Source organism: Orcinus orca, chromosome 19 (assembly GCF_937001465.1).
Source record: "Orcinus orca chromosome 19, mOrcOrc1.1, whole genome shotgun sequence".
NCBI classification, from domain to species: Eukaryota; Metazoa; Chordata; class Mammalia; order Artiodactyla; family Delphinidae; genus Orcinus; species Orcinus orca.
The window spans coordinates 51777640-51796661 of NC_064577.1; the positions used below are offsets into that span (position 1 = coordinate 51777640).

At 49.9% G+C, this 19022-nt stretch overlaps 1 protein-coding gene across 2 annotated transcripts in view; it reads right to left on the reverse strand.

Annotated features, from left to right (window-relative positions):
* The window catches only part of LPO (lactoperoxidase), a 32415-nt gene that overhangs the window by 8907 nt on the left and 4486 nt on the right, over nt 1–19022 (reverse strand). The window contains exons 2-9 of one of the 2 annotated variants that reach the window (XM_004271773.3): nt 14727–14795; nt 10878–10955; nt 9559–9646; nt 5003–5163; nt 3573–3690; nt 3001–3130; nt 2044–2250; nt 495–819 (exon numbers count right to left, since the gene is read on the reverse strand). In XM_004271773.3, the coding sequence (XP_004271821.1) occupies nt 495–819; nt 2044–2250; nt 3001–3130; nt 3573–3690; nt 5003–5163; nt 9559–9646; nt 10878–10953 (1105 nt within the window). In that variant the 5' untranslated portion in view covers nt 10954–10955; nt 14727–14795. Of the gene's footprint in view, nt 1–494; nt 820–2043; nt 2251–3000; nt 3131–3572; nt 3691–5002; nt 5164–9558; nt 9647–10877; nt 10956–14726; nt 14796–19022 lie in introns of those variants that run through there. The other variant, XM_004271775.3, reaches the window with a different exon arrangement.

Here is a 19022-nt window from a genome sequence, read left to right on the forward strand (position 1 = left end):
ATTAAAGATCATGATGTAGAAGAATATTTAAAGATGTGATACATTAAGAGAAGACATCAGACAATGAGAAGACAGAGAATTACTTCTAGTATGACCCCAATTGTGTAAAACAAGGTAGAACTAGATGTATGACAGAAAAAAACTGGAAACATAGGCACTAAAATGCTAACGATTGTCTGTGAGTGGTGGGATTTTGTGGATTTTCTTATTTTCTTTGTGCTTTACTGGACTCCCTTAATTTTTTTTTTTTTATACAGTGAACACATGTTCTTAGATTCTGTCTTCATCTGCGCCCTTCTGCCAGTCCTGGACCACTGCCCACGGCAATGGTGTCTTGGTGTGTGTTTTTCCAGGAGACAATGAGAAGAAGCAATGGTAAAGCCTCCCTGGAAGCCGCCCAGTGGCCTCGAGAAGCTCTTCTGGCCTTCCTCTGCTCTCAGGCCCCAGGATAATCCCCTTGTGCTTTGGCCCCTCTGTTGCCAGCCTAGACTCACCTGCCAGGAAGCAGGGCACGCGGGCAGTGGCGTTGATGAACTCACAGGGGCTTGGCTTCTTGTTGTCAAAGGGCGGGTAGGCCAGCCCGTGGTCCTGGGCCTCCTGGTTGATGGCCATGAGGCCCAGTGGGCTGCTGAGATCCCGGAGGCGGCTGGCCAGGCTCGGCTCAGGGCTGTACACTAAACTGGCGTCCAGGAAGGAGGTCAGAGCATTGATCTGCTCTCGGGCCAATGACTGGTAAGGTGGAGTGGGGCAGACAAACCCGGCCCGGAAGAAAGGCATGCATTTCCCTTGAGTCTTCACCTTGGGGTCGTTGCACGGGAACTGCAGAGAGATCGGGGTGGGTGACTGGGCAGAGGTGGTACAGCTGGCAACCTCTCCCCAGGGTAGGTCTGGATGCAGCTGGCAAAGATGCTGATGGTGCCCTCCTGGGACCCTGGCACCAGACAATGGCTCCAGATGCCTCCTGCTGATGCTATAAATCCTGGGCCCCCAACTCCCTGAAGGTCACTACATCTGCTGACTAAAAGGGCTGAGGGGGAATCATTCAATCTTTCATAGCAAAACCTCCAAATTTTTGGTTGAGAGAGAGTCCTGAGATCCCGGCACAAGGAAGCAGGACATGAGGCAGGAAAGGGTTTGTTAATAATTAACAACAGCTACCATTTATTTATTCTGGACCTACCGTGTGCTTGGCATTATGCATACTTTATTTCACTTTGGTCCTCATAAAACCCTGTAAGGTAGACAATTCTGTCCCATTTTACACGTGAGAAAACGGAGGCTCAGAAAGGTTAAGTCATTTGCCCAAGATCTTACAAACTGAAAGGGAAAGATGTGGGATTCAGATCTAGGCTGACCTTACTTCACAGCTTATGTTCTTTACACCACAACACAGAGCCCCGATTTGTTTGAGTGAAGAAATCATTCTCTAACTGTAAAATCATGAATAAGAAGAAAGGTGCACCACTGCAAGTTCCTTTCCCTTCCTGCTGGAAATTCCCACAAATGCCTGCCACTCATCCTGACTCATCCATTCTGGGAGTAGCCTTCCCGACTCTGAGATGACTTATGGTAGCATTCCACAAATTTCACTGTCTATAAAATGAATCTCCTGGGGATTCCATAAAATGTGGATTCTGCTTCCCAGTGTCTGGGATGAGGTTTGAGATTTTGCATGTCTAATAAGACCCCAGGTGACATCAGTGCTGCTGGGCCAGGGATGAAGACAGCACTCCCCAGAGCTTCCCAGTTTTGCCATTAGTGATTACTCGTCCATTTCCCACACAGGTCCTTTGTCCTTGACGGAAGGGACAGTGTCTCGTTCACCTTTGAATTCTAAGTGTTTAGCGTACTGCCTGGCACAGAGTAGATGAGTAATGTCTATTTGCTAAATAAATGGGTGAGTGAATGAATAGACGTGTGAGGCTTGGGAAGCTGTCAAATCAACATTCAAGATCTCCAGGAGGTCCTGGCTGACAGGCTGGGAACGTCTGCCACATCAGGGAGGCAAGGGGCTTGCCAGGGACCCGCAGCTGCAGGGCCTACCATGATGGGGAAACAGTTGTCTCCCTGGATACAGTGCTCATCACACTGTACTTTGGAGTACTCGCTGCTCTCCAGTTCCGTGTCGGGGGCAAAATCCAGGTCGTGGTCCACAATTTGACCCCACTGCATCAAGAGCAGGGACCTGTTTGGGTCCAGAACACCCTCTTCATTTAGGTAGCCTACAATCTTGTTGGATACCTCACGGGCCTACAGGTGGAGAGAGAAGGACAGGGAGGAAAAGGTGCTTTGAGGATTCAGATTCAACTGCAGTTTATAGAGTACCTGTGATGTAACGGGTGCACTTCATCCCCATGACAAGCTTGTGAGGTACGTGGCATTACCCCCATTTTGTAGATGAGGAGACTGAGGACTAGACAGGTGAGGTCAACTCACCAAGGTCCTGCCGCTACAAGGGGCCAGGTCTGTATGACGTGCTGGCTTCAAGGCCAGTGCTCCTTCCACTCAGAGAGGGAACACAAAGACAGGCTGTCCCTGAAGTAAGTGCCACGGAGGTGCCAGGTGTCTGGGAATAGAAGAGGGGCTCTGGGGAGGGCCCGCCAACTCAGATGAGGCCAACAGATAGGACGTCCCGGCAAGCACCAGCTGATGCACTCCAGGGGCTGGGGCAGGGCAAGCGCGAACAGGATGGGGCAGGGAAGCCATCTGCCTGGGGGACCCCAGGATACTTGGCCTGACGGCAGCTGGGACGTGACCATCCCGTGGCTGGGCTCCGGGACCCGGACTCTGCTGCTCTCTAGTGGCATTTTCCGGAACACCACCAGGGAGGAAGTCCAAATCTCCATCTCTCTCTCCGGATGCGGTTCTACCGCGCGTCTGTCCTCCCACCTATTTCTTCTTCCTTTCCTTGTGTGTTTGTGGGAGGGCATCCTTTCCCCTCTGACTCCCATCATTCACCCGCCTGCTCGGGGCTCGCCCCCACCCCGTGTCCGCCCTCACCAACGGGACAGGGAAGCCGTTCCGCTTCTTCCTCGGCGTCCAGCCGAAGGGCAGGGAGAGCCCGTCCTCGTACTCCGCCGGCAGCCAGCGCGCCAGCGCCCTGTTGGACGCGCCCAGCGCGGGGTTCCTCCTGAAACAGCAAGACCGGCCCTCAGCCTAGGCGGCGGGTTCGCTCCGGGGTCCGCTTCTCCGCAAACCCCACGGGGATCCCCTGGGGAAGGACCCGGAGCTTCTGCCCAAGGGAAAGGGGGCGCGGAGGAGGGGCCTCTCAAATGTGGGGTGTTGGAACTACTGCCACCTCCGAAGGCGCGGGGCTCCTCTGCGCTGGGGAAAGATGCTCCTTCCAGTGGGATACAGTGGTCTCTTTAGAAGGTGGGGAAGTTAGCGGGGTTCCAACAGAACAGATTCCAGTGGGACGCTAGTCCAGGAGGGTAAGGCGGTGGGAGTTAAGCCTGTAATGCCCAAGGGACAAAGCCCCTGGCTGGGCTGAGCAGGGCAGGTGGGCTGGACAGATGGGTTGGCTGTGGTGATTGGGAGAACCTGCCTCCTAAACCCACCTACTGGCCACTCACCTGTTATTACAGTCTCCCGTGATGGTGCGGTAAGGGCTGTTCTCATCACATTTCACCAAAGGAACTGGGACACCACAGCCCACCTCCTGAGAGAGTGCAGTGAAGTCCAGGCTAAGGTCTGAAAGAGAAGGGACGCCAAAAGGGCTGAGTTCTTTCTCCATTCCGAGGCCCTGAGGGGAGGTTCATTTTTTGAACTTGATTTTTTGGGGAATACATTTTACGTTCTAAGTAAGCATTTCTCAGGGGGTTTCTCATTGAATCCTGACAACTCATTAAGGTAAGAATTTAAATTCTCATTTTACGAGAGAACGAGACTTGCCCAAGGCCACACAGATAGTAACAGTCTCCAGAATTGTTAGTAGTTCTTTGTCTATCAGACCCTTTGAATCAACAGATCTTTCTTTTAGAACAATACCCCTGAGAGGTTAGGTACATGTTAGTATGAGTTAGTTTGAGAAGATTGCTTTTCTTCTAAAGCTCCACTGACGTCTAAGGTCCCAAGCACGCAGGAATCTAGATAGGAAAGATGTTGGGAAGGGACGGGGCATCTTTACGTGAGGGGCGCTGTGATCTCGGCGGGAGTAACAGAGCGGGGAGCTTCAGGCATCAGAGACCTCCACGTGGGCACAGAATGGGTCCTAATGCAGCCTGAAGGGAATCCGGCTCTGGGGGCCTTCTTCGGGGGCTCACCTGCGGAAGTTGGCAGGGGCTGAGGTTCAAGCCCCAGCACCTTTTGAGTCTCAGAGTCCAAAGTGCTCCCTACTTCTCCCTACCTTGTCCTGGTTTCCTCCTTTTGGAACTTTGGAATTTGCCCAAGTCCTAGGCTAGCTATCCTCCCCCGCTTGATGTTTTCCCAGGGAGAACCTGCAGCCTCTTCCTCCTGTCAAGACCAATCCCCTTCCTCCGTGACCCACCGTGAACAGTGACATTTGGTAGGGGGTGGGGTGGAGGGGTGGAGGAGGTCACGATCAATCCATCGACTCATTGTTTCAGCTCCACGGTACCGAGAACAGAAGAGACAGCTCATCACCTGTGACGTAATCCCAGTAAATCCCCCCTGACACAGGTGGCTGAAATGTCCCGTCCACAGGCGGAAGTGGTGACACTGTGGCTTGGGACAGGGAGCCTGTGTTTATTAACTTTAGTCCTTCCTCTGGACAGAGGCCTTACAGATGGTGTTATAACAAAAGGCACAAATGTCCCCTCATTTGGAGTTGGCAGTGTGACCTTGCTGGGCCCAAGTTCCTTTCTCTGCAAAAGGAGCATTGGCCTGGCTGTCCACCCAGCCCCTCCTTGCTCTGCAGTCCATGATTCTGATGGAAAGAGAGGACATGGCTCCCAGTAGGAACTGTGGCTTTTGGTGGCTTGTGTTCTCTCCTGCGGAGAGATGACCCCTTCCTGCCATCAGAGGGCTGGTGGGTTTTCTGTACCTGTGATGTTGGTCAGGGTCACTTTCTGCCTCAGTCTCTTTAAGGACTCCTCCCACACCTGCCCATGGCGGATGGCCATGCGGGTCCAGCCCTTGGCGTGCTTGAGGTATTTGGAGAGCTGTCGGGTGGTGGGTGCCTCAGAGCTCATGGCCGTCTTCAGCCTACAATGGAGAGCAACGTGGGAGTCATGACCGGGCCCTCGGCTCCGACCCTGTAGTGTGAGGTGTGAGGGGTGTGAGGTGCTGTGTGTGTACAGCAGAGCCGCGGGGGTGTGGGCAGCATGCAGGAGACCCCCACTCCTGTGCTCTCAGGATCTTTTCTTAGCTCTCCTCTGATGCCTCTGGGAAATCTCCTCTGGGAAATCTCCTCTGGGAGGAGGAAGCTACAGTGTGTCTTTAAGCTTCGTTAAGTCTGGTTCTCAAGGAAGGCAGACAGATGGACATGAGCACTTCCTGAATTAGAGTCAGAGGGTTGCAGCTGTGCTGGCTGCTTCCGAATCAGTTGGGGAACCTGAAAACACCTAAGTCCCAGGATGTACCGATTCAGACCGAGGAACCCCTGACCGTGGAGCTGGCCTCGTGCACCGAGAATTCTGGAAATAACATGCCCATGGGCCCCAGTTCTGCCCATGAAAGCATCCTCCCTCCGATCTGGCCCTTAGTTGTGGCTGTGGCGTCTAGCCTCTTGTTGACCATTTCTTGGGCCAGATGTTCGGGCTTTGTCTTAATTACCTATTTATAAAAAGAGAAGCCCCAAACCTTTCTACTACTAAGAGGTTGGTGACCAAGGACAAGGTGGTGTCAGAAAAGTCCCTGCATGAGAACCCTCTCCCCCTTCCTGTGCCTCAGTTTCTTGTGTGTGAGATGAAGGGTCCTATGAGATGATCTCTATGGCTCTAAGACTGAAATTTTGGAAGTGGCTCAAATTCTCACGAAGGCAACCCTCCTTTGGGGATATGCGTCACAGGCTGTAACTCCTGGCCTGTCCCCGTGGATCAGGTTATCGATTCGACTTCAAGCATGAGGGGGCCTCGTGCTCAGCCTGAAGGGCAACAATGGGCGATGACTGAGCTGTAATCACCAGGTCTGACCCCTTCCAACCTCCCCCCAACCTCGGTAAGAAAGGACCCAAGAAGATAAGCCAGACTGCCTTTTGTTGCTATTACAAGAGACATCATGGCCCAGTGGCCCAGACTGCTGCATGGCATGTCCAATATGGTAACCGCTAGCCACATGTGGCTGTTTAAATGGAAATGCATTAAAATTAAATACAATTAAAAACTCAGTTCCTCAGTGTCACTAGCCACGTTTCAAGGGCTCCGTAGCCACATGTAGTCAGTGGCTCCTGTATTGGACAGCACTGACCTAGAGTTTGAACCCTGGTTCCCCCAGGATTGGTTTACAGACATGACCTCTGAGGGAGCTAGGACTCACTGTGTTACTTACATCAGGGCCTTTGGAACACGCTGGCTGGGTTTGCCTCCTGCGGCCACTTAGTAGCTGTGTGTCTTTGAGCAAGTTACTCAACATCTCTGTACCCAATTTCCTTACCCATAAAATGAGGATAATGGTAGTAATCATGTTATTTGATCATTTTGACCTTCAAAAGCAGCTACTTCACATAGTTGGATTTAGCACTTTCTAGGATTTGGGGGAGGAAGCGTGTGAAGCGCTGAGAGCTGTCTCTGGCACAGAGTAAACACTCACACGTGTTAGCATCAGTGCCATCACCATCATCATGGGTCCCAAAGGGCCCCCCCCCCACCCAAGAGAGAAGGTGTGTTGCTGGGCCTCCCAGGGCTCCACCCACAGGTCCCATGCAAGGCCCTACCTGTTCCTGCCTTTCTCCCCTGGCTAGCGTTCTGCGCGGTCTCCTGCCTGACCTTGACTCGCCAGGGACTTACCTCCTGCTCTGCCTCAGGGCCGGGCTCCACGGGCTCAAGCAGGGCCTTGGAGGAACTCTGCTTCCATCTCCAGGCCTACCCCCTTGTCCTAGCCCCCAGCCTCTCCCATCTGGATGGCCACAGCAGACTCTTAATGGGACTCACGCCTCCTCTCCTGTCCTTCCCATCTGTTCTCCATCCGGCTGCAGGAAGGCGCTTTTTCGAATGAAAAGCAGACCAGGCCACTCTGCCTGAAGCACTCTCTTGGCTCTCCCTGTGACGTGCATGAATCCACAGGCTTACTGTGTACGTGCTCGTGACGTTGTGGGATCTTTGCCTCTATCTAGTTCCCAAACATTTTCATCACCCTCCAAGGAGACCCCACACCCATGAACAGCCAGCCCAATCCCTCCCCTTCTCCCCCAGCCACTGTCAGCCACTGCTGTGCCTCTGACTATCTGGCCCTCAGGCTCCACCTGTGTGTCCTCTTTTCCTACTGCTGCCACCAGCGTGGGCCCTCTTTCTGTTTCCTGAGCACCCTAAGCTCTTTCCTGCCTCAGGACCTTTGCCTTTGCTGCTCCCAGACCCTGGCTTTCTACATGGCTGGCTCCTTCTCATCCTCCGTCAGGCTTCCCTGCTCCCTGCGCCTAGAGTAGCAGCCACTGCCCTGTTTATTTCCTTCATTTTCCGTATCACAGACTGTGAGTCGCTGGATTGTGTGTGTGCTTGTGAACTAATCGGTGGGGATGAGTTCCAAGGCAGGGCTGGGTTGTCCCGGGCAGCATGACTTGCAGAGGAGGTGATGAAAACCAATCGTGAGGCTTTTATTCTACCCCGACCTTGGGCTATAAAAGGATTGACATTAAGGAGGGAGAGAGAACGTTCGTCTGGAGGTAGTTGCTGAAACACCAGGCAGTTCCCTCCTGCCACTGTGGGGCTTCTTCCTGGCACTCAATCTAGTGACAAGGGCCTTGAGAGGAGGGCCCTGCTGTGTGTCCTGGAGCTATGGCTGGTGGTTGACCCCTGCCCCAAGAGCCCAAAGAGAACAAGAAAAGCAGACGTGGCTCGTGCTGTGCACCTAACAGCAGAGTAAGCCAGACAGGGCAGCCCTCGGCCCCAAATCGGCACATCCTCCAGCAGCAGAGCAAAACTTTTAGTCTTCTGCGGCATCCTTAAAGGGGACCTGGCCCAAGATGGTGTGAGGAGGGGTGACGGAGGGAGCCGCGAGCTCCAGGGCTGAGGGGTGGAGCTGTGAGCTACTGGTCAGAAACTCCTCTGGGTCAGAGAGCTGGCAGCAGAATCTCTGAGAGCCGAAAAGCGCCCAAGGAGGGAAGGAGCTTCTGACCCAACCCCTAACACCCAGGCACGAAGCTGTCCAGGCGACTTAGACTTTGCCATCCTGGATCTCTCCGACCTCCCCCAGCTTGACCCCTAAGAGGGACAGTCCTGGGCTGGGGGATGAGGAGAAGCTTGGGAAAGAGGGACGGGCGGACCATGCGCCCTCCTCTCACTATGAAAGCCTAAAGCAGCTCCGAGGGGAGGAAAGTGAGAGGCTCTGGGCTTTGTCTTCTTCTGCTGACATTTGAGTTCCTGAAAGGACTAGAAGTGATCAGAGCACATCTTGTCATCTAAAAGTCAGCAGAAAAGTTATGGGACCTCTTGAGAGTTTATGCAAGGGCCAGGGAGGAATGAAACCCCAAGTCCAGTAAAGGGGCAGCAAGAGGAACGAGTAAGGTTGTTTTCTGCTCAGTAAAGTGGTTACTCTTCTTTTTCTGCCTCTCTAGCTCCAGCATGGGCTTCCTGAGGGCAGGGACCCAGTCTGCATTGCTTATTTCAGGAAACCCAGGCCCTACACATGGTCGGGAGGTGGCTGACTCTGCTGGTGTCCTGCACGTTTCTCAAGTTCATTTGGGCCCATTTATAGCTTTGGCGTGACCCTACCCTAGCCTCTGATGGCTCACTCCTGTAACTGTCCTGGGCAATTGCTTCTGAGTCAGGGTGGCTTCCTGGCTGGAGGTGCCTGGGAATCACACAGTGTGCTACACCGCACCCACCCCCACCCCCCCCAGTGCCAAGCTTGCAGCACGTCTGGCTGACATCAAGGACCCTTTTGGCAGGTGAAAGGTCTGCTCTCTCGCTTGGGGTAGGATAGGCTCTGAGGTGCAGCCTACACTCCGGATCTACCTGTGGGGTCAGCTGGGGCTAGACCTTAAACCACATCCCTGCTTAACCCCTTCTTTTTACCTACCTGGCCTCACTCCCTCACTCCGCTACAGCTTTCGTGAGAGCGCTCCCCAGTAAGCCACCCGCATGTGAATCCAGGTCTCAGGTTCTGCCTCAAAGGGACCTGACCTAAGACATGTTGAATGAACGGAGAACTTCTAGGGACAGGCTTTCTGAGAGTCTGCAATGCATGACCTAAGGAATCACTTAGCCACGTGGAAGAAAGTGCTTATAGGATCAGATGAGACATCCCCTTCAAGGTAACTTAGAGGCTGAGGACTTTAGGAACTGTTGGCTTTTACTCATACTTGCCCCATACTCGCAGGTGGGCAGGGGCTGGGAGTGGAAGGGCAGGTTGTAAAATTGCTTTGGCTCATTGCCTTGTCAGGACTGGCCTAGATGCACTCGTCAGCCTAGGAAGAGAAGCATGTGGTATGTGTGTCTCACCTACCTGGTCCGGGAGTCCAGGAAGGCCTTGTTGACCTGGATCTTGACCTGACTCACAGCATCAGAGATGGTGAAGGTGCGGGTGGCCTGCTCTTGGAGGGGGAGAAGCAAGGAGCAGGGTATCAGACACCAGTCTTTGGAGAAGCCCTTTGCTCTGTCTCCCTCTTTCTCCACCATTATCCCCACCACTCAAACCTGAGCAGGCAGAAGATCAAGATTAGGAAACATTCGACAGGAGGAAAAGCCCAGAATGGGAAGAATACTCTCTGATCCTCAGTAAGGTGTCAATATCACTCTTTAGGAGTCCAGTAGAATACATTCGTCCCTCAGTATCCACAGGGGATTGGTTCCAGGACCCCCCAGGATGCCCAAGGCCCTTATGTAAAAGGGCATAGTATTTGGATATAACCTATGCGCATCTTTCTGTATACTTGGAGTCGCCTCTAGATTACTTATAATACTTAATGCAATGTAAATGCCATATAAATAGTTACCAGAGTGGGTTTTTTTTGGGGGGGGGGAGCCGGGGAGCTTTCTGGAATCTTTTAAAAAAAATATTTTCAATCCACTGCTTGTTGAATCCGCTGATGCAGAACCTGTGGATACAGAGGCCTGACTGGACCCAGTGAAGGGATTAAGAAGGCGTGTGACCACTCAGGTGGGCTCTCGGCTCTGGGCTGTGGGGATTTTTTTTGGTTCTTGGTGAAGTGGATCTGAAAACAAGTCCCTCAAAAGGCTTCGCTGATCACAAGGACCCTGAGGTAGGGAAGGGGATGGTGTAGAGTAGAGGTGGGCTTCCCTGTTTTACTCGAATTGGGGTCTGGAATGGTGGGGGGATGAGGATGCAGTCTTTGAACAAGGGGAGTGTAGTGGCTTAAATAGTGTCCCTCCAAAAACCTTGTCCAGCTACCACCTGAGAATGTGACCTTATTTGGAAATAGGGTCTTTGCAGATGTAGCTAATTAGGAAGAAGTCATACAGGTACAGGATGAGAGTGGGCTGTAAATCCAATGACTCGTGGTCTTATGACAAGAGGAGAGGCCACACAGAGGACACCACAGAGAAGAAGGCCACGTGAAGATGGAGGCAGGTTGGAGTGACGCACGTATAAGCCAAGGATTTCTGGGAGCTACCGGAGGCCGGAAGGGGCAAGGGATGATTCTCCCCTAGAGCCTTCAGGGGAGCATGACCCAGCCAACACCTTGATTTAGGAATTCCAGCCTCCTGGACTGTAGGAGAATAAATTCCTGTTGTCTTAAGCCGCCCAGTTTGTGGTCCTTTGTTACGGCAGCCCCAGGAAACACAGTACAAGGTGGTACTTACCATTTGTGTCAGATTCTGCAACCTGGAACAAGCTCAGGGAAGCCAAAAGGACTGGGAGATGGAAGAGGACCCTCATCGCTGAAATGAGACCAGGATCAGGATGTGAGCCTTGTAGAGTCCCCGTGGGTAGGACTGAATCACAGAAAGGGGGTGGTAAAGCAGAGAAAGCCCAGAGAACATGAGACACCCTAACATTAGAACAGAGGAGGGGAAACCACAGTAACTAACTAGGCATCTACCATATGTGCAGGCCCATGGTAGGTCCTGGGAGATGGAAAGAGGCAGTGGTGGAAGGGAAAGAACACAGGCTTTGTGGTCAGAAGGTCCTGAGTTGTAGTTATGCGTTTGCTCTAACTAGCTCTGTGACACTGAGCAGGTTACTTGACATCTCTGGGCCCCCGGCCTGATTGAGTGAGAGGGTTGGACCAAGTGATCCAGGATGTCTGATTCTGCCTTGACACCCCGTGACCCAACTTCCTGTACCTGTCTTGTCACCGGTGACAAATGCTCTTACCAAACCCAAAACACAACTTTGGAGTTCCTCTTCCTTTTTTCCCCTCAGGATGTATTGCTCCCTGAAAGCCATCCTCCTCTGGCCCAGCACCAGGGGAGTGTGCCTGAGAAGCAGACACTCAGTTCCTCCTATGGGAACTGGCAAGGAACGCCACCCTCCCTCAAAGAGTCGACATGATGGGAAAACACGAATGAAAATTGTGGCAAAGCTCACAGCTGTGTCCCAGGTTGCCTGAAGAGATTCCTGCTCTTGGATCAACGCCTTCATCATGAGCTTTAACTCTGAACCTAAATCATCAGATTAAAATTGTGCAACTTTGTTTGCTGACGAGGGGCTTTGGAGCTCAGAGCGTCCATTAGGATTGGTGGGATAGACCCAAAATGTCTTTTGAGGAGGTTCTCGCTCCAGCCCAGGAGGCACCCATGCTGCACAGATGGAAGGATCGTGCGTCTAGACCATGTTCTTCACGAGAGGGCACAGGCTCTCCCCATAGTGTGCATTCAATGGTGGGACCCCAGAAACGTCCTCAGATTGGCTGCCCCCTCTGTCTCTACTCAAAGCTCCCTAAGAGAAATCGTGGTTCTAGAGTTTTGCCCAAGAGACCACCCAGGAGGTCTTCCAGATACTCTCCAGAAAAGGACAACTGTGTATCTGGACAGGTCATTTCAGCTTCCCTTGCACTCCCCCAATCTTTTCCTCTGACCTTTGATGATCCCCCTAATAATTTTTATCTTGTTGAATGTACTTCTTGTAAGCTAACTGTAGAAAAAAAAAACAAACCAAGGTGCAAATAAATACCTCTCTGGCCAAGATTCTCCCTGGCACTTTTTTTTTCCCCAAGAGGAAAACAGCTTGACCCCTCCCTCAGTGGGCTCCTGTCCTTGCACCTCTATGACCCCACGTAGTCCTCCTATTTGTGCTTCGAGGAGACCACTGAGCCAGCAGAAATCTGCCCTTTTAAGCAAACAGATACGATGGTTTTGGAGTAAAAAGCATCACTGATATTATTTTAAGTTGTGGTGAAAACACACAGGATAAAATTTACTACCTTAACCATTTTAACCAGACAGTACAGCAGTGATAAGTACATTCACATTGATGTCCAACAGATCTTTAGAACTATTTCATCTTGCAAAACTGAAACTCTCTACCCACTAAACACCAACTCCCCCTTCCTCCCTCCGCCCAGCCCGTGACAACCACCATATCATTGATTTTTAAGAGAGCTGATGGGCACACAAGTATTCATTATGTTATTCTTTCAATGACTAGTGTGTTTCATGATAAATCAAAAACAAAAAGTGAAAGGTTAGTCTATGAAAATAGGCATCATCTGAAAGAGATTGAGGAAGAAAAATATCATAGCTGGAGAAATAAAAGTTGAGAAATCTGAACAGGAAAAAGTCCTTAGATACTCATTTCTCCTCTCCTTTCCTTGGAACCTCTTTAATACTCCCCATCACTGCAAAGTGGTGGGAGGGAACCTCAAGGCAAAAGCTAAAGTATTTTCCTTGTCTCGGCCATCTTTCCTGGTGGGTGTGAAGGAAGCATGTGGGACAGAAAGCAGAGAAAAGCAAACACGAGGTCATGCTGCTGGGAAAGGGGTGTTCAGAAAGATCCTGGAGGAACCCTAGCTGCAGCCGGAGCAAAGAGGCTTCCGGGATGTTGGGATATTTACCCACATTCTTATCATCATGCTCAGTGCAGAAACCCTTTCCCAAGCCCTTTGGTTTGCATCAAAGCTTGGAGCCTTCCCTGAGACATGAAGTGTTATCTGGAGACAGAACCACAGCCTCTGACTCTCAAATGCCAGTCTGGTCCACAATCCCCTGCCTCTTACTCACACTCTCCTACGCAATGCCCTCTTGGTCCCGTGAACTCCTATTCGTTCTTTAAAACCCAGGCCAAATGCCACCTTCTCTGTGAAGTGTACCAGATCTAGGCAAAATTAGGTCATTCTTTTTTCTCTCTTCCCACAGTACTTTACTCACATCTCGTGTCACTGTTTTCATGTCCGTTTCCCCGTCAGATCATAAGCTTCTCAAGAGCTACGTCCTATTTTTGTTTCTTCCACTGCCCAAGCCTAGTGTTGGTACATAATAGGTGTTGGGTACGTGCTGAATGAATGAAACTCCCACGGCAGCGAAGTTCAACATCCAGATGGTGCAGAGGGAGAGGGTGGTGATGGTCCCTTAACAGGCTTCTCCCACCTCAGTGTGGCTACTAATCACCGGGGGACCTTGTTAAATGCAGATTCTAACTCAGAAGGTTATAGAAGGGGCCTGAGAGCCTGCACTTCCAACAAGTTCCAGGTGACGCCGATGCTGCAGGTCTGCAGACCACACTGAGTACCACGATCTCCCAGAATCCGGCTCTCAGACTTGCTGAGAGGCCACCAAGGGGGCGGCAGGAAGGCCTCAGAAGGGAAGCCATCAGTAGGATTCTTTTCCATGAATGGTGAACGCTCTGTTGAGGGTAGTGGGATGAGCCGGAAAGAATACCAATGAACTCACCATCACCCCCAAGAATGTTCTATTTGATCTTTTGAGCAGTTCCAGTATCAAGAGGAAAATAGAGAAGAGACAAGCTCTTATCAAGCTCTCTACAGCAGAAAAAATCCCCCTTAGCCACAGGGTTCGGGATATGCAGTTTCATAAAAAAACAATATGATTCAATCACTCAATTTTCCCAGGATGAAACCCATTTAAATATTGATGCAATTCATAAATCTGATTGAGAACATAGTGTCCACAGGACATTGGAGACACCTGGGACTAGACATTCAGGGCTAACTAGATGTCCAGGTCTGCTGGAAATAGCATGAGACACTAGAAAGAGGTTGAAGATCTGAGATCCCTGGCTTAGGGGACCCCTTAAACACTGCAAACTTTTCACTAGAGTGAATTTTCATTAGCGTTCATATCGTAATTGCATCGGTCTCAAGAACCCCACATGGAGCATCATTCTGTTACTATCTTCCCCCAACTTTCTGTGCGACCTGGACACACGATGTGCCTTAGACCTTAGTTCCTAAACAGGATGGATGCGAGGAATACGGTACCTTCCAGCCCTAAGAGTTTATGATTCTATGGCTCGGTGTTCAGACTCAGAAAAGCCTCTTTGCCCCACAATGGATTCAATTACATTCTCCCTTATGGATTCAATCACATTGTCCCTTATGGATTCAATCACATTGTCCCAAACAGGGATGACCTGCCAAATCTGGCACCAGAAAATGCCCGAAGAAGACAAGTCCAAAGGCAGTACCAAGCTTTCTGAGAAGCCGTTAGGAAATTTCATCATCAACTTTGCAGATTCCAGTTAATGAGTCTTACCTGCCAAGTGCCTTGGCCTCCTGTGGCAGCCAGGGGAGTTTCTCTCCTTGGAGGAACTGGTCTTTTATACTGTCTATCAGGAATTAATTTTAGGGAAAGGCCCAGAAAGAAAGATTATGAGGGGCTGATGTGGCTTGGAGGAGGATCTCAGGTTCAGCAGGAAATACCCTGTGACTCTGGGCAGATGCTCGAGGAAACTGTCAAAAGGCAGAGGTTGGTTGATGCATTATCGCTGGTCCTGGATGAAGCAAATCCTCTTCTTCCTATTTTTCAGGTGAACTATGTGGTCTTGCTGCAGTCATGGAAGGTAAACCTCTAATCTTTGAGCAGGCTTGCCCCTTCTATGCCCTTGATGGGATCTGAATAGCTCTTAAAATTAGGAACAATTAAGTGGCTTTCTTCCCCATTTGTTTATTCAGTGCCCTTTGATCCCTCTCTTACCTTTCACCCAATCACTGTGGAAGCCACTAGTTTCATCTTTGGGATTTGCAATAGTTTTCAATGTTCCCTTCTGGGAAGGTCAACATTTCAAAATACTACCCCTTTTTGGCCACCAGAGAAGTGAGAAGAGCCCTGGACTTGTTGTCAAGGGGTAGGTTAGATCCCTGCCTCTGTCACTGTGTGGCTCTGGACAAGTCACTGTACCTTCTGTTTCCTCGTATACTCTAGTTGCAAAGCCAATGGTTGGCTTTGATTACTAGGATTCTACAACTTCATACCTTCTATAGGGTGAGCCATTAAAAAAAAAACCACCACTATACAGGAACTTATTGACTTAAAGCCCAAGTATAATGTTATATACCATCAAGTTCATTAGATCCATACGGGAAGGAAATAAGAAGGTTTAAAGAAAATGACATTTCATGAGAGTGTATTTTACAGACAGGCAAATTAACACATAAGCCTCTTTATAAAATTATACTTTGGGTTGAAAATACTCTGGGGGACTGTCAGAACTTCATCATCCCCAAACCAGCGCCCTGAATTTACCTTCCAAAATGTAATATTCCTTTTCTCTGGCTGATGGAAGGTAGTTAGAATCTGCTTCTCTTGTGATGAATCCAGGCAAATGAGCTGGGCATCTCAAAAGAAGGCAGCTGTCCAGGAAAGGTAAGGGAAAGACATCAGGCTTTTCTTGTTTTCTCTGAAAGACATTTCTGCTTGTCGGCCAAGGTTTTCTTTGTCTGAGCACTCCTTGAACTTTCGAGCATGCTTCTCAAGGCTCTCGCCTCTGGCTTTCGTGCTTTACGAGTTAATGAAGCTGTGTTTTTAGGTGGCTCTTGACCTAGTTGGTTCTGAATACTTGTATTTTCAGAGCTTTGCTGACGTGTGATGACATGGATTCATGGACTTATCTCAGTTTAGTTAAATCTGTTTAGCACAGTTAGATGTCTCCCTATGAGGGAACTGGCCTGAGAAATGGAGACTGGAAGACAGGTAGCCCAGTAGAAAGCTAAAAAGGCCAACAGCTTCTCATATATCAGCACAGAGAGTCCAAGGTATTTTAGTAATAGCGGCAGCAGGAAATACCCAATGAAGATGAAGTCTGCCACTGGCACATGGTGGTGCCCGTGTGCGCACACACATGCACACACACATACACTTTCCAAGAATTCACAGTTTATAAGCAAGGCTGGCCTCAGACATGGTTGGCTTTCCTCCTTTACTTCTGGAAGTACAATTCTGCGTACTGATCAAGGGACATTCACGGTCAGTGAGTGACAAAGTGACCACTGTGTATGAGGTGACCGTAGCTCTCGCACTGGGCCCTGGCCTTCCGGCCATCTCCACCGTTTCAGGTGATATCTTCTTGGAAGCCCAGCCAGTCCCTCTCTCAGCTGTCTGTTTTCACCCACCTTCCGCTGGCTTGGCTGTCATTCACAGCTGGACACGTTAATTTTTTTCTTTCCTGGCTAAAATGCATTTCCTCTTGCTGGTCCTCAGAACACCAAACAAACGGACCTCTTGACCCCAGCGTGGCTCCACATGTCAATGTTTACCCTCTTTGGGACACATCCGCTGCTCACCCCAGAGAAGGAAGGAACCCAGGTGCTCTGGCGTCAGCCATCCTGGCCTTGGGACAGGTGTGGAGATAACAAAGTTTCTCTGAATGGTGTCCCTGGCAGCACAGGGCCTTGGGAGGGATGGGAACATTACCAGGCAGCCCCCTTCGGGAGGAAGAGAAAAGTGTCTGGGATGGTTTGTGTGTCTTCCTCCGCGGGCAAGAAGAGGCCTTCTGCCTCCTGTAAGTACTTTTTAGTGGGAGGATTCATTGGATATTTGGTGGCTTCTGAGACTGGCATAACATCAGGGTTCTGACTGGTAAACCAAGTATCAATGAGTTTTTCCAATTAGCCACAGAATGTTGGGAGTGGAAGGTCTGGGTCTTGTTCAGGGTTCCTCCAGGGACCACTCTGGTGGGGCTGGCAGAGGGAATTACCAAGAACCTCTCTGCTGGAGTGGGCAGAATGCTCTTCCTTCTCTCCATTAATCTAAAATCCTTTTTGGTCAAGGCCATTCTCCTATTTTCCATCAGTGTTCCACCTCTCCTTCCTTTCTTTTATCTCCCTCTTAGATGTTCAGTGAGCACCTGGTATTATGTGTTCTTGTTTTTTTCCTTTTCTTACCCCCAATCCTCCTTCTTCCCAATTAGCTTACAAATGGTGTATTTTGATAAAGTTGGCTTCAAATGAAAAAGATGTCATATCTGTTCCATGCCTTGGCAGAATTGTGTAGGGACAGAACTGGGAAAGGTGACAGACAGATCGTAGAGCTCAGCTGAGACCATTTGACCTAAAATAGATCCAGAGATGGTTGGGGTAGAGATGGGAAGAGAAACCAACTCTCATATAAGTCACAAACTCAGGCTTTTAAACAAAAGCCAATCTTGAATTACTATTGTTATTATGTGAGAAGTCAGGTGAGGTATGTTTTATAGTAAATCCACAGAGAAAATATCATTCCAATAAAATACCCTCTGTCACTCAGCAAGCACGTGCACACCACAGACAGCCAGACAGACACACACAGAGATAAAACACTAAGCAACAAGTGGAAATGCAAGGAACTCTGGATTAAGATCCAGGAAGCCAGGTTCTAGGCTTACCTTGCTATCTACTGGCTGTGTGACCTTGGGGAGGTCATTCTTCATTTGCAGACCTCAGTTTGTCTGTAAAGAGAAGTGGGTCCACTAAATAATCGTAGTGGTTCTCCGAGGCTCTGGTGTTTAAGATTCTCCTGTGAATCATCAGATCTAGGAGCTCCTAGTACCTGTCTGCTTCTGCCCCATCTGTTCAATCTTGTACGAGTCACATATCCTCAGGTTCTCTTTATACAAAAAGGACATCAGAATCCTATATTATTCTCTGTTAGGACCAGCTAGGATGGAGTTTCCTTTAGTTCTGAGGGGCAACCAGAATAAAAGAACGAGAGGAATCTTGTCGAGAAACGGGAAGAAAAATTCTGCTGGGAATGTGATCATTCCCTCTGTCACTCAAGTGTGGAAACCAGGGAGTCATCCCAAGTACTTCTGCTCTTCTTTCTTTTCTCTTCCTCTGCCTTCCTCCCATCTCCCATCTCAGTCACTGATTCCTACCCATTTGCTCTTCATCAGTCACTTGCATTGGTCGCTTCCTTGCCTTCCCCACATTCTGGTTCTGCTCTGACTCACCTCAGTTTTACTCCAAGATCACATCCTTCTCACTGGTCTCCCTGTCACCAGTCCACTCCACCCCTTCCTCCTCTATACCAAGGTTTTCACTCCTGAGCTCCCTACTACCCAGAGGACAATGTCTCAAGTTTTAGCCAAAGTTCTAGGCTGCCTACCCTCCCATCTCTGCCAGCCCCTCAGACATCACTCCTCTACCCAATCTCTTTATTCCAGCCAAATTAACCTACTCTTTTTTTCCCTAACATGCCAGGCACTGTCCTGCTTCTGTGCCTTTCCCACTGCTGTCCTCCATGTCTGGCTGGCTGTCTCCCTTCTTGTCTGACCAGTGTCTCAAGCCCTCTCTTGTCCATGGAGACTTCCCTATCTGCCAACCTCCAGGGAGCATCGGATATTGCTTCTCTTTTTCTCTCCTTTGCTTTTCCTATTTATTATCTCTTTATGCATCTTTCCTGATACCCAAATTAGATCATAAATTCCTTAAGAGCTCTGGATTGTATTGGGCAATCAATGATATTTGTTTGATTGATAAAGATGATGATATCGGGGGAAAAATGACCTTGCCTTAACTCAGTCATTCAAGTCCAAGGTCTTGGCTGTTGGTCCTAAAGCTGCTTCTGGAAATCACT